At 56.8% G+C, this 13,987-nt stretch overlaps 1 protein-coding gene across 1 annotated transcript in view; it reads left to right on the forward strand.

Moving 5' to 3' along the window:
* Positions 1-13,987, forward strand: part of COL5A1 (collagen type V alpha 1 chain) — a 145,725-nt gene that overhangs the window by 62,763 nt on the left and 68,975 nt on the right. Inside the window, exons 10-15 of the mRNA XM_044453179.1 lie at positions 4,662-4,703; positions 4,911-4,973; positions 8,438-8,512; positions 9,767-9,859; positions 11,834-11,890; positions 12,897-12,950. Of these exons, the coding sequence (XP_044309114.1) occupies positions 4,662-4,703; positions 4,911-4,973; positions 8,438-8,512; positions 9,767-9,859; positions 11,834-11,890; positions 12,897-12,950 (384 nt within the window). The remainder of the gene's footprint in view (positions 1-4,661; positions 4,704-4,910; positions 4,974-8,437; positions 8,513-9,766; positions 9,860-11,833; positions 11,891-12,896; positions 12,951-13,987) is intronic.

The raw sequence follows: 13,987 nt of genomic DNA on the forward strand, positions 1-13,987 counted from the left end.
CTGAACCCGGCCAAGATAACAAACTGGGACTTATTAACCACAAGAAACCCATCATGGTTTGCTGTTGCCGTGTGGACTGTGGGTTGTTCATCCAAGCTTCTTATCCCTGGGGCATCGGCCTAAGGGCGCCGAGCCGTTTGGGGCCATGCAGGGCTTGACTGGGCCAGGGACTCTGTTCTTTTATTTGTGGGGCATTTGGGGATTTTAAGTTAATGTATTGTATTCTTACTGTATACCATGACTAAGCTGTATTTTATTGCTAGGTTTTAATTTAATTTTGTTATGGGTGTGCCTGGGGAGCACGAGGGCACCACCATTGGGGTGGTAATGGGAAGGGGAAGATATGGCGGTGGGGGGGGTCTATCAAGTCAGCTAAGAAGAAGAAGGGACAAATGTCTCATATCTGTCCCCTTTTCTGGTTATTCCCCCAACTGGAGGGTTCTGGGTAGTTTTATCAACTGCCCTTTGGGCCTGACGGTGCTGTTGGTGAATGCCAGGTCGGTCCACAATAAAACATCTCTCATCCACGATTTAATTGTGGATAAGCGGGCCCACCTGGCGTGCATTACGAAGACCTGGGCGGGAGAAGGGGGGGATGTCTCCTTTACTCAACTGAAGGGGGAGATGTCTTACTTTACTCAGCATCCATCAGCTACGTCCTTACCTGGACGAGCACTGCCTAGCAATGGTGACACACGCTCTGGTAACTTTCTGGTTAGATTACTGTAATGCGCTCTACGTGGGGCTGCCCTTAAAGATGATCCGGATACTTCAATTGGCTCAGAGCAGAGCCACCAGATTGCTGTCGGGGGCCGGTCGCTATTCTCATATAACAGCTTTATCAGCTTCACTGGCTTCCAGTTGAAGCCCCAGCCCAATTTAAGGTGCTGGTATTGACCTATAAAGCCCTAAACAGCTTGGGACCAGGATACCTAAAGGAATGTCTTTTTCCCTACATGTCCACCCACCCCTTAAGATCTGTAGCAGAGGCCCTACTCCGGGAACCCTCCTTGAAGGAGGTTAGGAGAGCACATACTCAGAGGAGGGCCTTCTCTGCAGTGGCGCCCCAGCTATGGAATGCGCTCCCCAGAGAGGTCCGCCTGGAGCCAACTTTATATGCTTTTCAGCGCCAGGTCAAGACCTTTTTATTCTTCTGTACTGTTAGTGTTTAACATTTTAACTAAGTTTTATGCTCAGTCATGGGTTATTTTGTATTATTTGGGTATATATGTATTTATTGGGTTTTTGACTTGTAAGCCCTCCAGAGACCCTCAAGGTATTGGATGGAGTAAAAATACCCAAATAAATAAAGAAACAAACTCCCATCTGGTTTCAGGCGACATGGTAACCAACATTTCAACAAAGGGTCATACTCAGCCATACTCAACTCTGAGTGGGGAAGAGAGTGAGATTTGTCCGGTTCCCGTTTCAATGCAAACTTGACTAATCTTGAGAGCCAGTGTGGTATAGTAGTGAAGAGCACAGGATGGGAACTTGAGTGACCCGAGTTCTAGTCCCTGTTCAGTTCAGCCATGGAGTCTGTGAGTGGCTTTGGGCCAGTCACAGACTTTCAGCCCAGCCTCCCTTGCAGGGCTGTTGTTGTGGGGCTAAGAATGAGAATGGCAGGAGGAGAATGAAGTAAGCTGCTCTGAGTTCTTTGAAAAAGCAAAAAGGCAGGATATAAATCTAATAAATAAATAATAATTTTGAACCTATGTGCATAATCCACCTTTCCTTCAAAATTCAAACTTTGCTGAATTTTGCAATGGAGTTCTCCAACCAAAGCCTGCAGATCAAACAAAACGTGTATTTTTGGAAATTTCCCCACAGATATGTGCATCTGAATGAAACCAGTAGGAAAAATACCTTAAAAGGAGGAAAGAATATTAGGCAGATTTGCTTAAGGACAACCACACCTCCAGAAAACCGCACACAGAAATGCTGTTTTGTTTCGGCCTCTTTGTTGATGAACTGCCTTTGTGCTTGTGAAAATGAAAAACTGAAACAATCCAAAACTGACAGTTTCATCCATTCCTACTTTCCGTTCCCTTTCAGAAAGTATGTCCTACTTTCCCCTCTCTCTTCATGCAACTTCTGCATTGCTAACTGTTGCACCCCTGAACCTCAAATCCTGCAGCGAAGTGCCCTTAAAGATTGCCCAGTGCAGAGAATGCCGTGCGGCCCTGGCTCTGGGACCGCCTGCCAGTCATTTTCCTGGGCAAGAGTTGCAACGGGGTGCTGTGGCCGGAGCACGGGATGGGGACTGAGGGGGCCCGGGTTCCAGCCTCTGCTTCACGGTGGGGCCGTGGGGCAGTCACAAGCTCTGGGCCTCATCTCCCTCACAAGGAGGTTGTGAGACTCAGGCGGAGAGGAGGAGGACCAGCTCAGCCACCCTTCCTGCGGCTGCACCCTCCTGGTTCCTTTTCGCAGCAGCTCCTCTTTCATGCTTCCCCTCCTCTTCTTCACGCCGGTAAACCGAGGAGCCCAGGTTGTCCGAGGCAGGCAGCTGCACCTGGGAGCGTGGGCACGGTCCCTGGTGGCTTTTCCTGTGGGAGAAAGGGATGCAGGAGTGGCAGCAGAGGGGACTGCTCTGCACTGGGCCCACACCCCGTCCTTTGCCCGTTCGCACCTCAGCAAGAAATGTGCAGGGTTGTGTTTCTGTCGCATGTGGTTGTGGGTCAGCAGTTTGTCCAACCCAAGTGCAAGCGGTTGCCTAAACTCCTCTCTCCATGACACTGCAGAGAGAACAACCCAGTTCAGTCACCTCCATCATCTCCCAAGAATTTGGCAGCCGCGGCTGCTTGCAAAATGCTGGACTGCCGAGGCAGATTCTTGCCAAAAAGCAAACAAGACCAAATGCCGCCGCCTCTCTCCGCAGGCCTGTCCGAAGGAGGGGGGTGGGGGTGGGGGTCCGTGTGCTTTCAGGAGTGCTCCTTTCCTTGCAAAGGCTTCGATGCACGGAGAGGACCCAGGCAGAAGTCGCTCCGGGCTGGACTGGGTGCGCCTCCTCCTCCGAGTTCACGGCCCGCGGCCTCAAAAGACCAGCCCGAAGGGAGCGCCGCACACCCCTCCTGAGAGCAGCTGGCCCGCGGAGCCCAGGGCAGTGTCTCGGGTGGCCTGGCAGCCGAGCGAGGCCGTAAGCGGCCTCCACGGGGCTTTGGCCCTGAGCGTGTCCGTGGGCGGTGACACCCGTGTGCTCTTCCGGGCGGGCCTGCAGAGCCAGTCTTTCTTCATCCCACTGGCTCTCCTCATCTTCCTCCTCTTGCCCCCTCTGGATTCCCCACTCCTGAGCTCCAGGTGGCCAAGTGGCTGGAATTCCTTGCCAAGGACAGAGGGCAGCCTCTGCAGCTGCTCCCCAAGCTGAGCTGAGCCGCATGCTGGGAATGTTTGCATCCCGAATGGGCAGCTCTGCCGCCTCCGCTTTTTAGCCTTCTCGCCAAGGCCTGTGCCGTGCTTCTGGCAAGGGCTGGGCTGGGCTGGGGCCGTGTTATTCCCAAGCTGTTCCCAGGGCGATCCCACGTCCGGCCCGCCCAAGTGGCTCCGGGGGGCTCCTTATAAGGGCCGGTGCAGGCGAGTGCGAGGAGGAGGAGGCGGCCAGTCAGAACTGGGTAGCCACCGGCATCAAAGCCCACTCTGGGGGAAGGCCTCTGGGAGGCTTCTGATTCCAGCCCCTCCGTCTGGCGTACTTTCTCTCTCGTTAAAGCGGCAGCACTCACGTTTCCCTTCCTGAACCCCTTTAACAAAAGCACTGGGGTGGAACATCCCGTCTCTTCCTCCTGCTGCTCTACTCTGGATCATGGCACACTATTACTCTTTGGGGTGCTCTTTGGGAACATCATGGCAGGCCCCTATTCCTGACTGAGAACACCGTGTGTGGGTAACAGGCAATGCTAGCCCTACACAGAGCAGACCAGCCAACACAGATACGATATAAGCTACTCATATCTGGCTTAGGTTCCATTGGTCTCAATGCGCTGCTCTGTGGAGAAGCCACATTTGATTCTACCCTATGTGCATGGAGGGGGGAGGTCGAAGGCCACCCCTCCACAAAAGTGTGGATCAGGGCCCCTAAGCTTTCTCTAGGGGAGGGTCGAGCAACTTCAGCTTGTAAGGGGGGGCTCTCCATGATCTCAGAGAGTCAGTCCACGATGACACCCATGGTACAGACTCCTCTGCCATCGTGTGTGTGTGTGTGTGTGTGTGTGAAAGAGAGAGAGAGAGATTATATTACCCTCCTTCCACTTCAATGAAATTCAGCTCACAGCTGGGTGGCACCCCTCATTCATCACCACATGAGTTGAATGACCCAAGACTAGAAACCCTGTTCTCAGGAGCTCAGCACTCAAAAGCCTGGATGGGTGTGCCTGTTTTGCTGTCTCTCACAGTCACGTGTATGTCAAATTGTGCTTGTCCTGGAACTAGGGAAATTGCGGGATGTAGTGCATTTTGATGAGGACAGCACTGAAGTGAAATCCTCGCCCGTGCTCACTCCTGCGCGGCCCGAGGGCAGAAGCCTCTCCTTGCGGCTCTCAGCCTTCCCTGAGCAGGTTGGAGTGGACCCAGAGAACCGGGGCCCTGGTTGCCACTTGACTGCGTGCTGTGGGATTGCCCGGCAGCATGTGCCTCCGGTGCTCACCCATCTCCCTGCTGCTTTCTTCCAGGGCATGCTTCTCGAAGGCCCATCCGGCCCAGAAGGCCCAGCGGTAAGTTGTGCGCATCACCCCCACACGCGCCCCTGCTCCCCGTCCTCCCCTCCCAGTCACAGCCCCAAGTGCTGCCTGCATGTGTGACCTCCAGCGGTGCCAGCGGTGCCTGAGGCGCAGCCATTCCCACGTGACGGGCACCTCTCAGAAAGCCTCGCAGGGCCCTGTGTCCAGCAGCTGACGCTCTTTCCTTGCCTCCCCCGTCAGGGTCTTCCGGGGCCTCCAGGAACAACCGGGCCCATGGGTCCAGTCGGTGATCCCGGAGAAAGGGTGAGTTCCGTCACTCGGTTAGGGGAGTCGGCTCAAGGATGGGCCGTTTCTTGGGTGAGGCTGTTGGTCTTGGCCAGCCCTCCGCTTTGGTCTAGCTTAGGCCTGGTTTTGCTGCCTGGGTTGGAATGAACACATACATGGGGGGAGGGCAGAACTGTGGAGGTGCAGGGGCCTTTTTTAATCTCCTGGGCTCCCCCTGCAGACCGCAATCCATGTTTTGGGCCAGGGCATCTGAGCAGGCCCAGGGGATCCCTCAGGCAAGATTTGGGTGCCCAGATCTGCCCTCAAAAGAAGCCAGACTCGCCTGCTTTAGGCTGCCAGTCACTCGGGTGGCAATTTCAGATGTGCCACAAGCTTTGGGCCACTGCGGGTTTCAGTGGCCTGAGGCACGCGGGAGAAAGCGAGGCCAGAGAGGGCTGCCTGAAGCCTGGCTCAGGCCACAGAGGGGAAGTGGGGAGCTGCCTCAGCGAGCAGGCCACACTCTCCACGAGGACAGGGCTGCCTGTTCCCACAGGAGCCCACCTCCCCCGGGCCCACGGTGCAGATTTCCCTCTGGCTCTTTAGAGGAGATGGGAGAAGAATTAAGCCCACCCCCTCGACTCTACGAGACAAATGTGGAATTGCCGTCTTTTGGAGGCGGGGGGTCTTGGAATGCCGTGCTGTCCAGTCCGACATGCGGAGCAGGATCCGGCTCGGGGCATGGCGGGCAGAGAATCCTGCACAGGCAACCCTCTGCTCAGCGCTCTCCAGGCCAGCGGAGCCCGGGCCTCAGCGGCTGGGCAGCGTTGTCTCCCTGGAGCTGCAAAAGCACCTCGGCCTGATAGGCAGGTTGAAAACATCCAGTTGATTCCCAGGTCGGCTGCTTGGTTGTTTTTCAGTAGCACCCCTTAAGCTAATAAGTTAAAAGAACGCAGCTGGGAACAGGACAGAATATAAATTTAAAGGACTGTGGTGGTAGTAGGAAGCAGCAGCAAAAAATCAAATTTCGGCCACAAAAGTAAGATTAAAAGAAATATTGTTTTAGAAGGCCAGAGCACGGAGCAGCAACCTGCGGATCCCTCACAAACAAGTGCATTTCAGGAGATGTTCTGAGCCACATGCTCCACTCCGTGGACCAGCCTGGGGAAGCTGCTCCATCAGAAATGCACGGAGGTATTTCAAGACCGGGCAGAATGTTTTGCCCATGGATTCCTTCAAAGTATAATCTGCCTGTGAGGGCAAGGGAAATGTAGGATTCCACAGGCCAAATACTTGATGCCACGCTCTCTGAAGGCCATCCAGCTCCGGGAAAAGCTTCCCTTTGCAGCAGCCCGCAGACAGGGCTCCAGGGTTCCACCTGCGTCTCCAGCAGCAGCCCTTATTTTGGGGTGCTCTGGGCTCAGCCTGGATTTCCTTGGGCTGGCTGCATCCCTGCTTAGAGAGCAAAGCCAAGCTGGACATCACCGCCCTGCAAACCTGTGTGACTGAATCCTCAGCCTCTTTGTCAGGAGGGAGAGTAGGATGCTCTTACCCACCATGCCAAAAACATGGTGGGTAAGAGCAAATGAATCACCTGAAATGTCCAAATAGATCGACTCCTTTGTGGGAAGCAACACCAGGAGGAAGACGCCTCTGTGTGGAGAAGAGCGGCTGCAGCTGTACCTTTGATGCCAGGCAGCCAGCACTTCCCCTGCACCTCCGGGTTCTGTCCTTTTCCAATAAACAGAGCAGGGGGCTTGTCTTTCCTGCTGGTTCAGGTGGGAGTCGCAATCCTGTAGGCTGGTCAGAGGGCGAAGCTTGGAAGTGGGGGAGCTCCTGTTTCCGTCCCACTGTGTGAACAGGGCATAGTTTGGGCGGAAGGACTAGCAAATGCATTGGCTTCTCTCCTTCCTGCATTTCATTTTCTTCATGTTCTTAACGGTTGCCCTGGTCCCAGGCTCCGTTTTGGGACAAGACGCCCTCCTTGGGCCCCTCCTCTCACCGCCACTGTCACCAGCCGTGCCGACTCACCTCACTCTTCCTCACTCGCGTGGCAGGCAGGAGCCGGAGGCTGAGGCTGGCCCTGAGCCCCGTCACGCATCAGCTTGGCCAGCAGAGAGCCTGTGGGGAGGGTGGCCACGTCCCCCACCCCTCCCGGGGCCACCGTAGCCTGGCCAGAGCAGGCTGCAGTGATGGAGGAGCTCGTCAGCCGGCCTCTGCCGGAGAGAGCTGCCTGGGCGGGTGTTCCACCATGCCAGCGCTCCGTGCCGGCCCGTTCTCTCTGTGCAGCACTGCCGGACCGGCCCTTGCCCCAGAGCGCCTGCAGCCTGCAATTCAGCACAGTGGAAATTGGGAACAACAGTGCGCAATGCTGGGCAAATTTCTCAGAAAGCTCCCTTCCAGCCATGTGCAGCCAGGAGGCAGCTGTGGTTGTGTTCCGGTGCCTGCACCCCAGGAGGTGCAGCAGAAAAGCCCGCAGCATGCAGTTTGTGAGACAGGAAGGGCACGCAGACGTTGTGGGAAGCACCCCTGGAAAGCGTGGAGAGCAGAGCTGGGCTGGGCAGGGTGCTGGAGCGGATGGGGAGCAGCGGCTGGCTGCGCTGCAGAGTCAATTTAAGCCTGACCCCTGGTGGCGATGTGTGCTACTGCCCCCCCCCCCCCCCGCAGCACCTTGAATGCTCAGGTTCTTCCAAGCACCAGCATCTTCCCTGCCCTCTCCCCACCTGGAGAGTGAAAATTGCTCTGAGCGGACAGTCAGGCTCTGCATCCCAGTGGGACGAATCCTGGGAAAGAGAGGCTGCCTGTCCGTGACTGATCCCATGGACCGAGTTTGGTGCCGCTTCAGCCGCCAACCCGCCCAAAGCCTGTCCAGGGGCCTCGCTGGTTCGTGTGGCAGGATTCGCCCTCCTTCCCTGACGACACCCTCGGAAGGGCAAAGGGTGCAACCTGCAATTGGCGTCTGCGCTGCAAGTACGCCGAAAATAACTGGGGAAATGTTGCATCAGAGGCAGCACAGGAAGGGCAGGGTGTGAGGAAGAGGTGTTCCTTCTTTAGTCCTGTGAGCAAAGATGGAAGGGCCTGGGGTATTCAGCATGGAGAAGAGGGAATGCAAGGGCTGCCTTGGAGGAGAGAGCCACCCCCTGTTTTCCATCACCCCAGAGCGCAGGACATGGCGTCGCTGGCTGATGCTTCAGGAAGGTCGAACGCCAGAAGGCGGGCTGTGGGAGCAGCAAAGGGCTCCAGGGGCCTGACGATGCCTGAAGTGGGACCCTGCACCAAGCAAGCGTCCCTTCCCACCTCTCGGAGTCTTTGCTCCGGGATTTCAATGAGCAGGAGGCTTAGGTCCAACGAGTGTCCATCCCTCTCTCTGACTCTTGTGCTCCAGAACTGTCCTGCCGGGAAGCCATCCGGCTGCGTTCGGTAGCCTTGGAAACGCGCCTTCCACCCTGCCGTTCTTCAGCCCTGTGCCTCCTGCCAAAAGCTTCTCTGTCCTTCTCTGTTTGTAGGGCCCGCCTGGGCGACCGGGCCTCCCTGGAGCGGATGGCTTGCCAGGACCTCCTGGGACGATGTTGATGCTGCCGGTGAGTGCCTCTGTTAGCCACGACTTCACTCTCGCATGTAGGCCACTTCCGCCTTGGCTTCCGTTGCCCAAGTTGCCGGCCAGCTGCTGAGGAGAATCACCGTGTCCAGAGGCAGCTCTCGGAAGGAGGCCCCATCTCCTGCTGGCCCGTGCCCATTTCTCTCATGCCCCTCCATCCATGCATCGGTCCCATTTTCTCATGTTAGGGAAAGTTCAGAAAAGTATTGCAATACACATTTGTGTGTATTTGATCATGATATGCACATCCAGGAGTCTCCCGCATCTCATACGCATTTCACCACTCAAAAACAATTGGACTTGCATGTTGGTGCAGCAATTTCAGCCATGGAGCATGTGTGAACTAAAATGTTCGTAGAGCAGCGCAGCAGGTGGCTGCCTTCCGATCAGCGTCAGCCAGGGACAGTCCGAGCGGTTTCCTCCACAGCGCAGGCCACGCAAAATGCCAGAGCGGTCCAGGGTCATTCCCGTGCTGTGGAAGCCTCTGGCGTGCCCTGCCCGGGGTTGCTCGGGGAGGTGCCTGGAGGAGCCTCCCAGAAGTGGACTTCCAGGTGCTGGACGGCTGACCTGACTGGCCTCTCCCCCTGGCGTGGCGTGGCGGGCTTGTTCAGGCATTTGTAATCTTGCTTCACAGGAATGGACAAGTTCAGGAGGCATCAGGGCCGTGCCCCATTCCTGGGGGCTGCGGCTAGGGGAGGAGCAGGGGAACATGGCATTTGTGGCACAGTCAAGGGCTTAAGGGGGCAACTTTCACTGGCTGTGAAGCAGTGAAGGATCTTTAGCTATGAGGCGGTCGAGTCAGGATGTGGGAGACATCTTCAGCCAATTCAGTTGAGGTTGAACTTCTATGAATCTGACCTGTGAATTCTGCAGTGGACAGTTTTTTCCTGAGTTGCACTGATGCCATCGACTTTTAGACCATTTTTTAAACACTTTCCAGAATTTTATGCAAATTTAGTTGAAGAAAAATATGGGGGAGAGCAAAACAACACCAGTTAAACATGCACATTTTGTGTAAAGGGAGAAATGCAATTTGTGGATGTGCCCAGGAAGGCAGGTTCAGGAGAGGGAATGTGTGAGGGGCTGTGGGGTGCCTGACGAGCTGCACGCGTCGTCCCACTGGGGGGGATCGTCCTGGGGCTGCCGGGCTGGCGAGGGAGTCACAAGTGCTCCTTACCTCTGTGGGTGTGCCGCTCTGTGTGGAAGAGGCTCGATGTGTCCCCGCTTGCCTTTCCAGTTCCGGTTCAGCGGTGGAGGAGACGGGGGCTCCAAAGGCCCCCTGGTGTCCGCACAGGAATCCCAGGCCCAAGCCATCCTGCAACAGGCCAGGGTAAGTGGCGGCGTCTCTGGCGCGGCAGCTCCGCGGGCTGACATGGCGCCCCCTTCCCCTTGGGGTCGCTGTGCTTCTGTCCGGGCTGGATGGAGAAGGGCTGCCCCAGACTGACGCTGGACCAGAGCGCCGACGGGCCTCGCCACCCCCCCCCCGCCCCAGGCCTTCCCGTGCCCTGCAGGTGCTCCGCGGGGAGCCGAGGGACCCTGACAACAGGCGTGGCCTGAGGCGTGTCTGCTTATTCACTGGGTTTTTTACCTGCCCCACTAGCCACACCGCTGATCACAGGGGTGGGGGCTCACCCTCGACATGGCCATGTGATCGGGCCACACCAGCATCGCTTGCGGTGCCCAGTTGGAGCAGCAGGCGAGGTTGAACTGACCCGGATGCAGCCCACAGAGTTTGCAGCTCACCCGTGTTCCTGACCCCGGGGATCCTGCGGACTTGGGGACCAGCTTTTCACTGGGGCCGAGCCTGAGCATATTGCAATGTCAGGGGAACCCAGCGTGAACCAGAAGGATTCTGGCCCTCGTTGTGAAAACAGGACTTGCAGGAAGCAGATGATGCAGCGATGATTTCTTTGGACTTTGGTTTCCCAAAAGACCAGAGTCCTCTGGGCAGTTCTCAGCAATTCATAAAAGCACAATAAGAAATACAATAAAAGTAGTATAACCTTTTGATCCTGAAAGGTTTAACGATCATTTAAAGCAGAATTTAAAACCATGTGAGCAGCTAAGAGTGCAATCCTAGGCACATGTAGGCAGAAAAGGTCCTACGACTCCCAGCGTGCCTCCCTTGCAGGACCTTTTCTGCCTCGACACGCATGGGATCGCTCCCCAAAGCAGGCTTGGAATCACTCGAGCACCACAGCTGCCACCGTTCCAGCTCAGCCCCTGCCGGGCACTCTGTTCACTCTGCAGCCGCCTCAGCGTTCAGACCTCCCTCACCTCAGACCCCGTGGCTTCCGGCGGTGTGGCCTTCTGCCCCAGGGAGCGCACTTCCCTGCAGCCCAGACCACGCTGTGGAGCTCGACCTGCGCCACTCCCCACCGCCCCCTTTGCAATTAGGGAGGATGTTGTCCACTAAACGATCCAGCATTCTGTGAGTCCCCTGTGCCCGCACCACCCAGCACCATTTTAATTACCAGGAAACACAGATAATTACAGGTCTTTTAAGGCATTGGAGTCCCACAAGCAAACACGTTTGTCCCCATGCCATTATAAAGTGTGGCGAGACCCATCATACGCCCCAAGATTTATCGCCTCCGCCCCTGGATTCATGACTTTTTTATGAGCGGCTCTACATTTTTCAGAAATATAAAACAGAACTGCTGCGTTGCACATCAAATCCACGCTTTTCGTCCCTTGTTGCCCAGGTGGTCCCTGCTCCCCACCTGGAGGGAGGTGCTGCTCGCCTTCCGTGCCGCAGAGCCGCATCCTGCTTGAGGGCGCCCGGGCCAGGCAGCCTGGCAGGAATATGGAGGCCCTGGCTGTTGTGGACTCCGCTGTGGCTCTGCGGCAGAAGCCCTTTCCACCCTCAGTACGCAGCCTTTAGCTGGGAGCCTCTCCTGCCCCAGGCTTCTGGGCCCAAAGACATGCACCCTCCACAGGCCCTTGCCCCCGGGAGCCCGCCTTCTCACTCCCCACTGCAGCCGCCCTCGGCCCCATCCTGGCTCCCTCCGGCGTGTGTGGCAGGTGGGCAAGCCAGCCGTGGCCCCTGCCAGGTCCGCCCGAGGAGGGGAACAAACAGGTGGCCGTGGGAGAGGATGAGGGGCTGCAGCGGGCTGGCCATGCGCCCTGCTGGGCTGGGGGCCCTTGTAGGGGGCCTGTTTCAGTCAGCCCTCTGTGCCACCCCTGCCGCGTCATTGGGCTGTTTCTCTGCACTGACAGCTGATAGGAAACGGGGTTGCTGGGGGAGGCTCAGCACTGCTCCCTGTTAATCCTCCCCTTCTCTCTCTCTCCTCTCTCTCTGCAGCTGGCGCTGAGAGGGCCGGCGGGCCCCATGGGCCTCACGGGACGGCCAGGCCCCTTGGTACGTGGCGCAGCACACTCGCTTGGGGGGCGTTCCCGGCTTTCCTTTGGGCTTGATGTCGGACGACTGTCCCGCTGTGGTTCGGCAGTGGCCCTGAGGTGGCCCTTTGCGAAGGGCGCCCTCCGTCCTGGGTGGGACCACAGGCAGCTCTGTAGCATCCAAATGCAAGAAAGGGCCTTCCCCAGGCGGTGGGAGAGTGCAAGCGTTTGAAGCCCCGGCGCAGTCCAGCCGTGTTCGTGTGGCGCGTTGGCGGGTTGGCCATACCGCAAGTGGGCACGTCTCGGAAAGCACGGAGCAGCCACGCACCCCGCTGGCTTCCTTCCTGCTGCACCGACTGGGAAAGGGCTGCTTGGCATGTTGCTTGAGCTGGGAATTCTGGCTCCTTGCTCCTTGCAGCACAAGGAGCCTGAGCACATGGCTCCTGCTTTGTCCGGGCCCGGCTGGCAGGCAGCTGCCAAGCCAATGGGCCTCATGCACCCGCAGAGAAGCCGACGTCCGGTGGGGCGCCAGGGCGCTCCAAGGAGCAGGCACTCAGCCAGGTGGGCCCCATGAGTACGGGGCGCGCCAGTTCTTCTTGCTGAATCCCTCTGAGCAGCTTTTGCATCCTTCGCAGGGGTTCTTTGGCCAAGAGAAGGGGCCTTGGTGGCCCATTCAAGGGGAAGAGTCCCCACGCCATTCCATAGCAACAGGGATCACCCCACAGCCAAATCCCATTGCAGAAATGCGGAGGGGGGGGGCGTTGAAGCCGAAAGGCGGGCGGTGTTCCAGAAACACCACCTCATTTTAGCATAAAACCTTAGGAGAGACATTTCAGCCATTTAGAATGGGCAGGGCCTTCTGGAGAGCCATGGAAAGCTGGCCTGGGAGCGCGGCTTTGGCCTGTGTGCCACAGGTTCGGCACTTCTGCACCTTGCCTTGCACGTCCTTCAGCGCCAGGCCACTCTTCTGAGTGACTCTTCTCCAAGGATGCCCATCTGACCTACGTATCGATGCTTCTTTTCCACAGGGACCCCCAGGTAGTGGAGGAATGAAGGGTGAACCAGGAGACATGGGACCTCAGGTATGCAGGCAAAGAGTCCGTTGCACGGCAGCGGTGTCCTTTGGAGCAGTCGTTTTTCTTCTAGTCCATGCCCATGATTCCTCCTTTCTTCTGGTTGGTCTTTCTTAATTCTGGCTTCAATAGGAGGCATTACAAAAATAATTCGACTATGGAGCATTTGCTCGAGTTCTCCAGCTCAGCCATGCCTCCCCCACCACTAGTATGTTATTGGTGCTCCCAACAGGTGAGTTACAGGTGTGCAGGGCCACATTTATAAAAAAAACTGCAGACAGCAATCGGAACAGAATTGGGCACTCGATTGCTCGTCCCCGTTGGCAAGATCTTTTCTGTGGTGGCCCCAGGCCTTTGGAATGCCCTTCCCAAGGAAATGCATGTCTCCCCTCCCCACCCCACATCTGTGTTAGCCTCCAGGAAGATGTCAAAAAAAGCATCCCACTTGGCATATGAGGAGTTTTATGTATTTTGCCTTTAACTAAGATGTTATGTGCAGCTACTACGATTTCCTTATTAATTTGATTTTTAGATGACTGCAGTCCCTCAAAACCTGGGCGGTAACCCTACTAAAACTAGTGAAAGGGGAGCACTTCAAGTGGTGTAGGTAGCCCTCCCACTACTCATGCCTCTCTTGGGACACCGTGGACTCCCACTCCTCAGAATTTTGATCTGGAAGCATTCCTCCAGAATTTCTGCCCTGCACTCTTGGACAGCCTGTTCCAGGCCAGGACAACCTGGGCTACCAGGGATGTCAAGTGGAAAGGCTCAGGGTGAAGCAGGGAGGAAGAGCTCTGGGGAAGGTGGGCTGAGAGGGAGTGTCTGGCCACGGGGGGAGCTCAGCCAGGCATGCCCTCTGCCTTGCGCAGGGAAGGTGCTCCTGAGCATCCGCGTGGAGGACATGATGGGCGGCAGGCGTGGACCCAGTGGACTGGTGCCTGGCTGGATGATTCCATCAGGGTTTAGCTATGCATCGAGCAGGGACGTTGGAGAACCCCGGCAAGTTCAGACTGCTCTGTCCTGTGGGTTCCGCAGGGCACGCTCTC

Source organism: Varanus komodoensis, unplaced genomic scaffold, assembly GCF_004798865.1.
Source record: "Varanus komodoensis strain SLA01 unplaced genomic scaffold, ASM479886v1 scaffold77, whole genome shotgun sequence".
Classification (NCBI taxonomy): domain Eukaryota; kingdom Metazoa; phylum Chordata; class Lepidosauria; order Squamata; family Varanidae; genus Varanus; species Varanus komodoensis.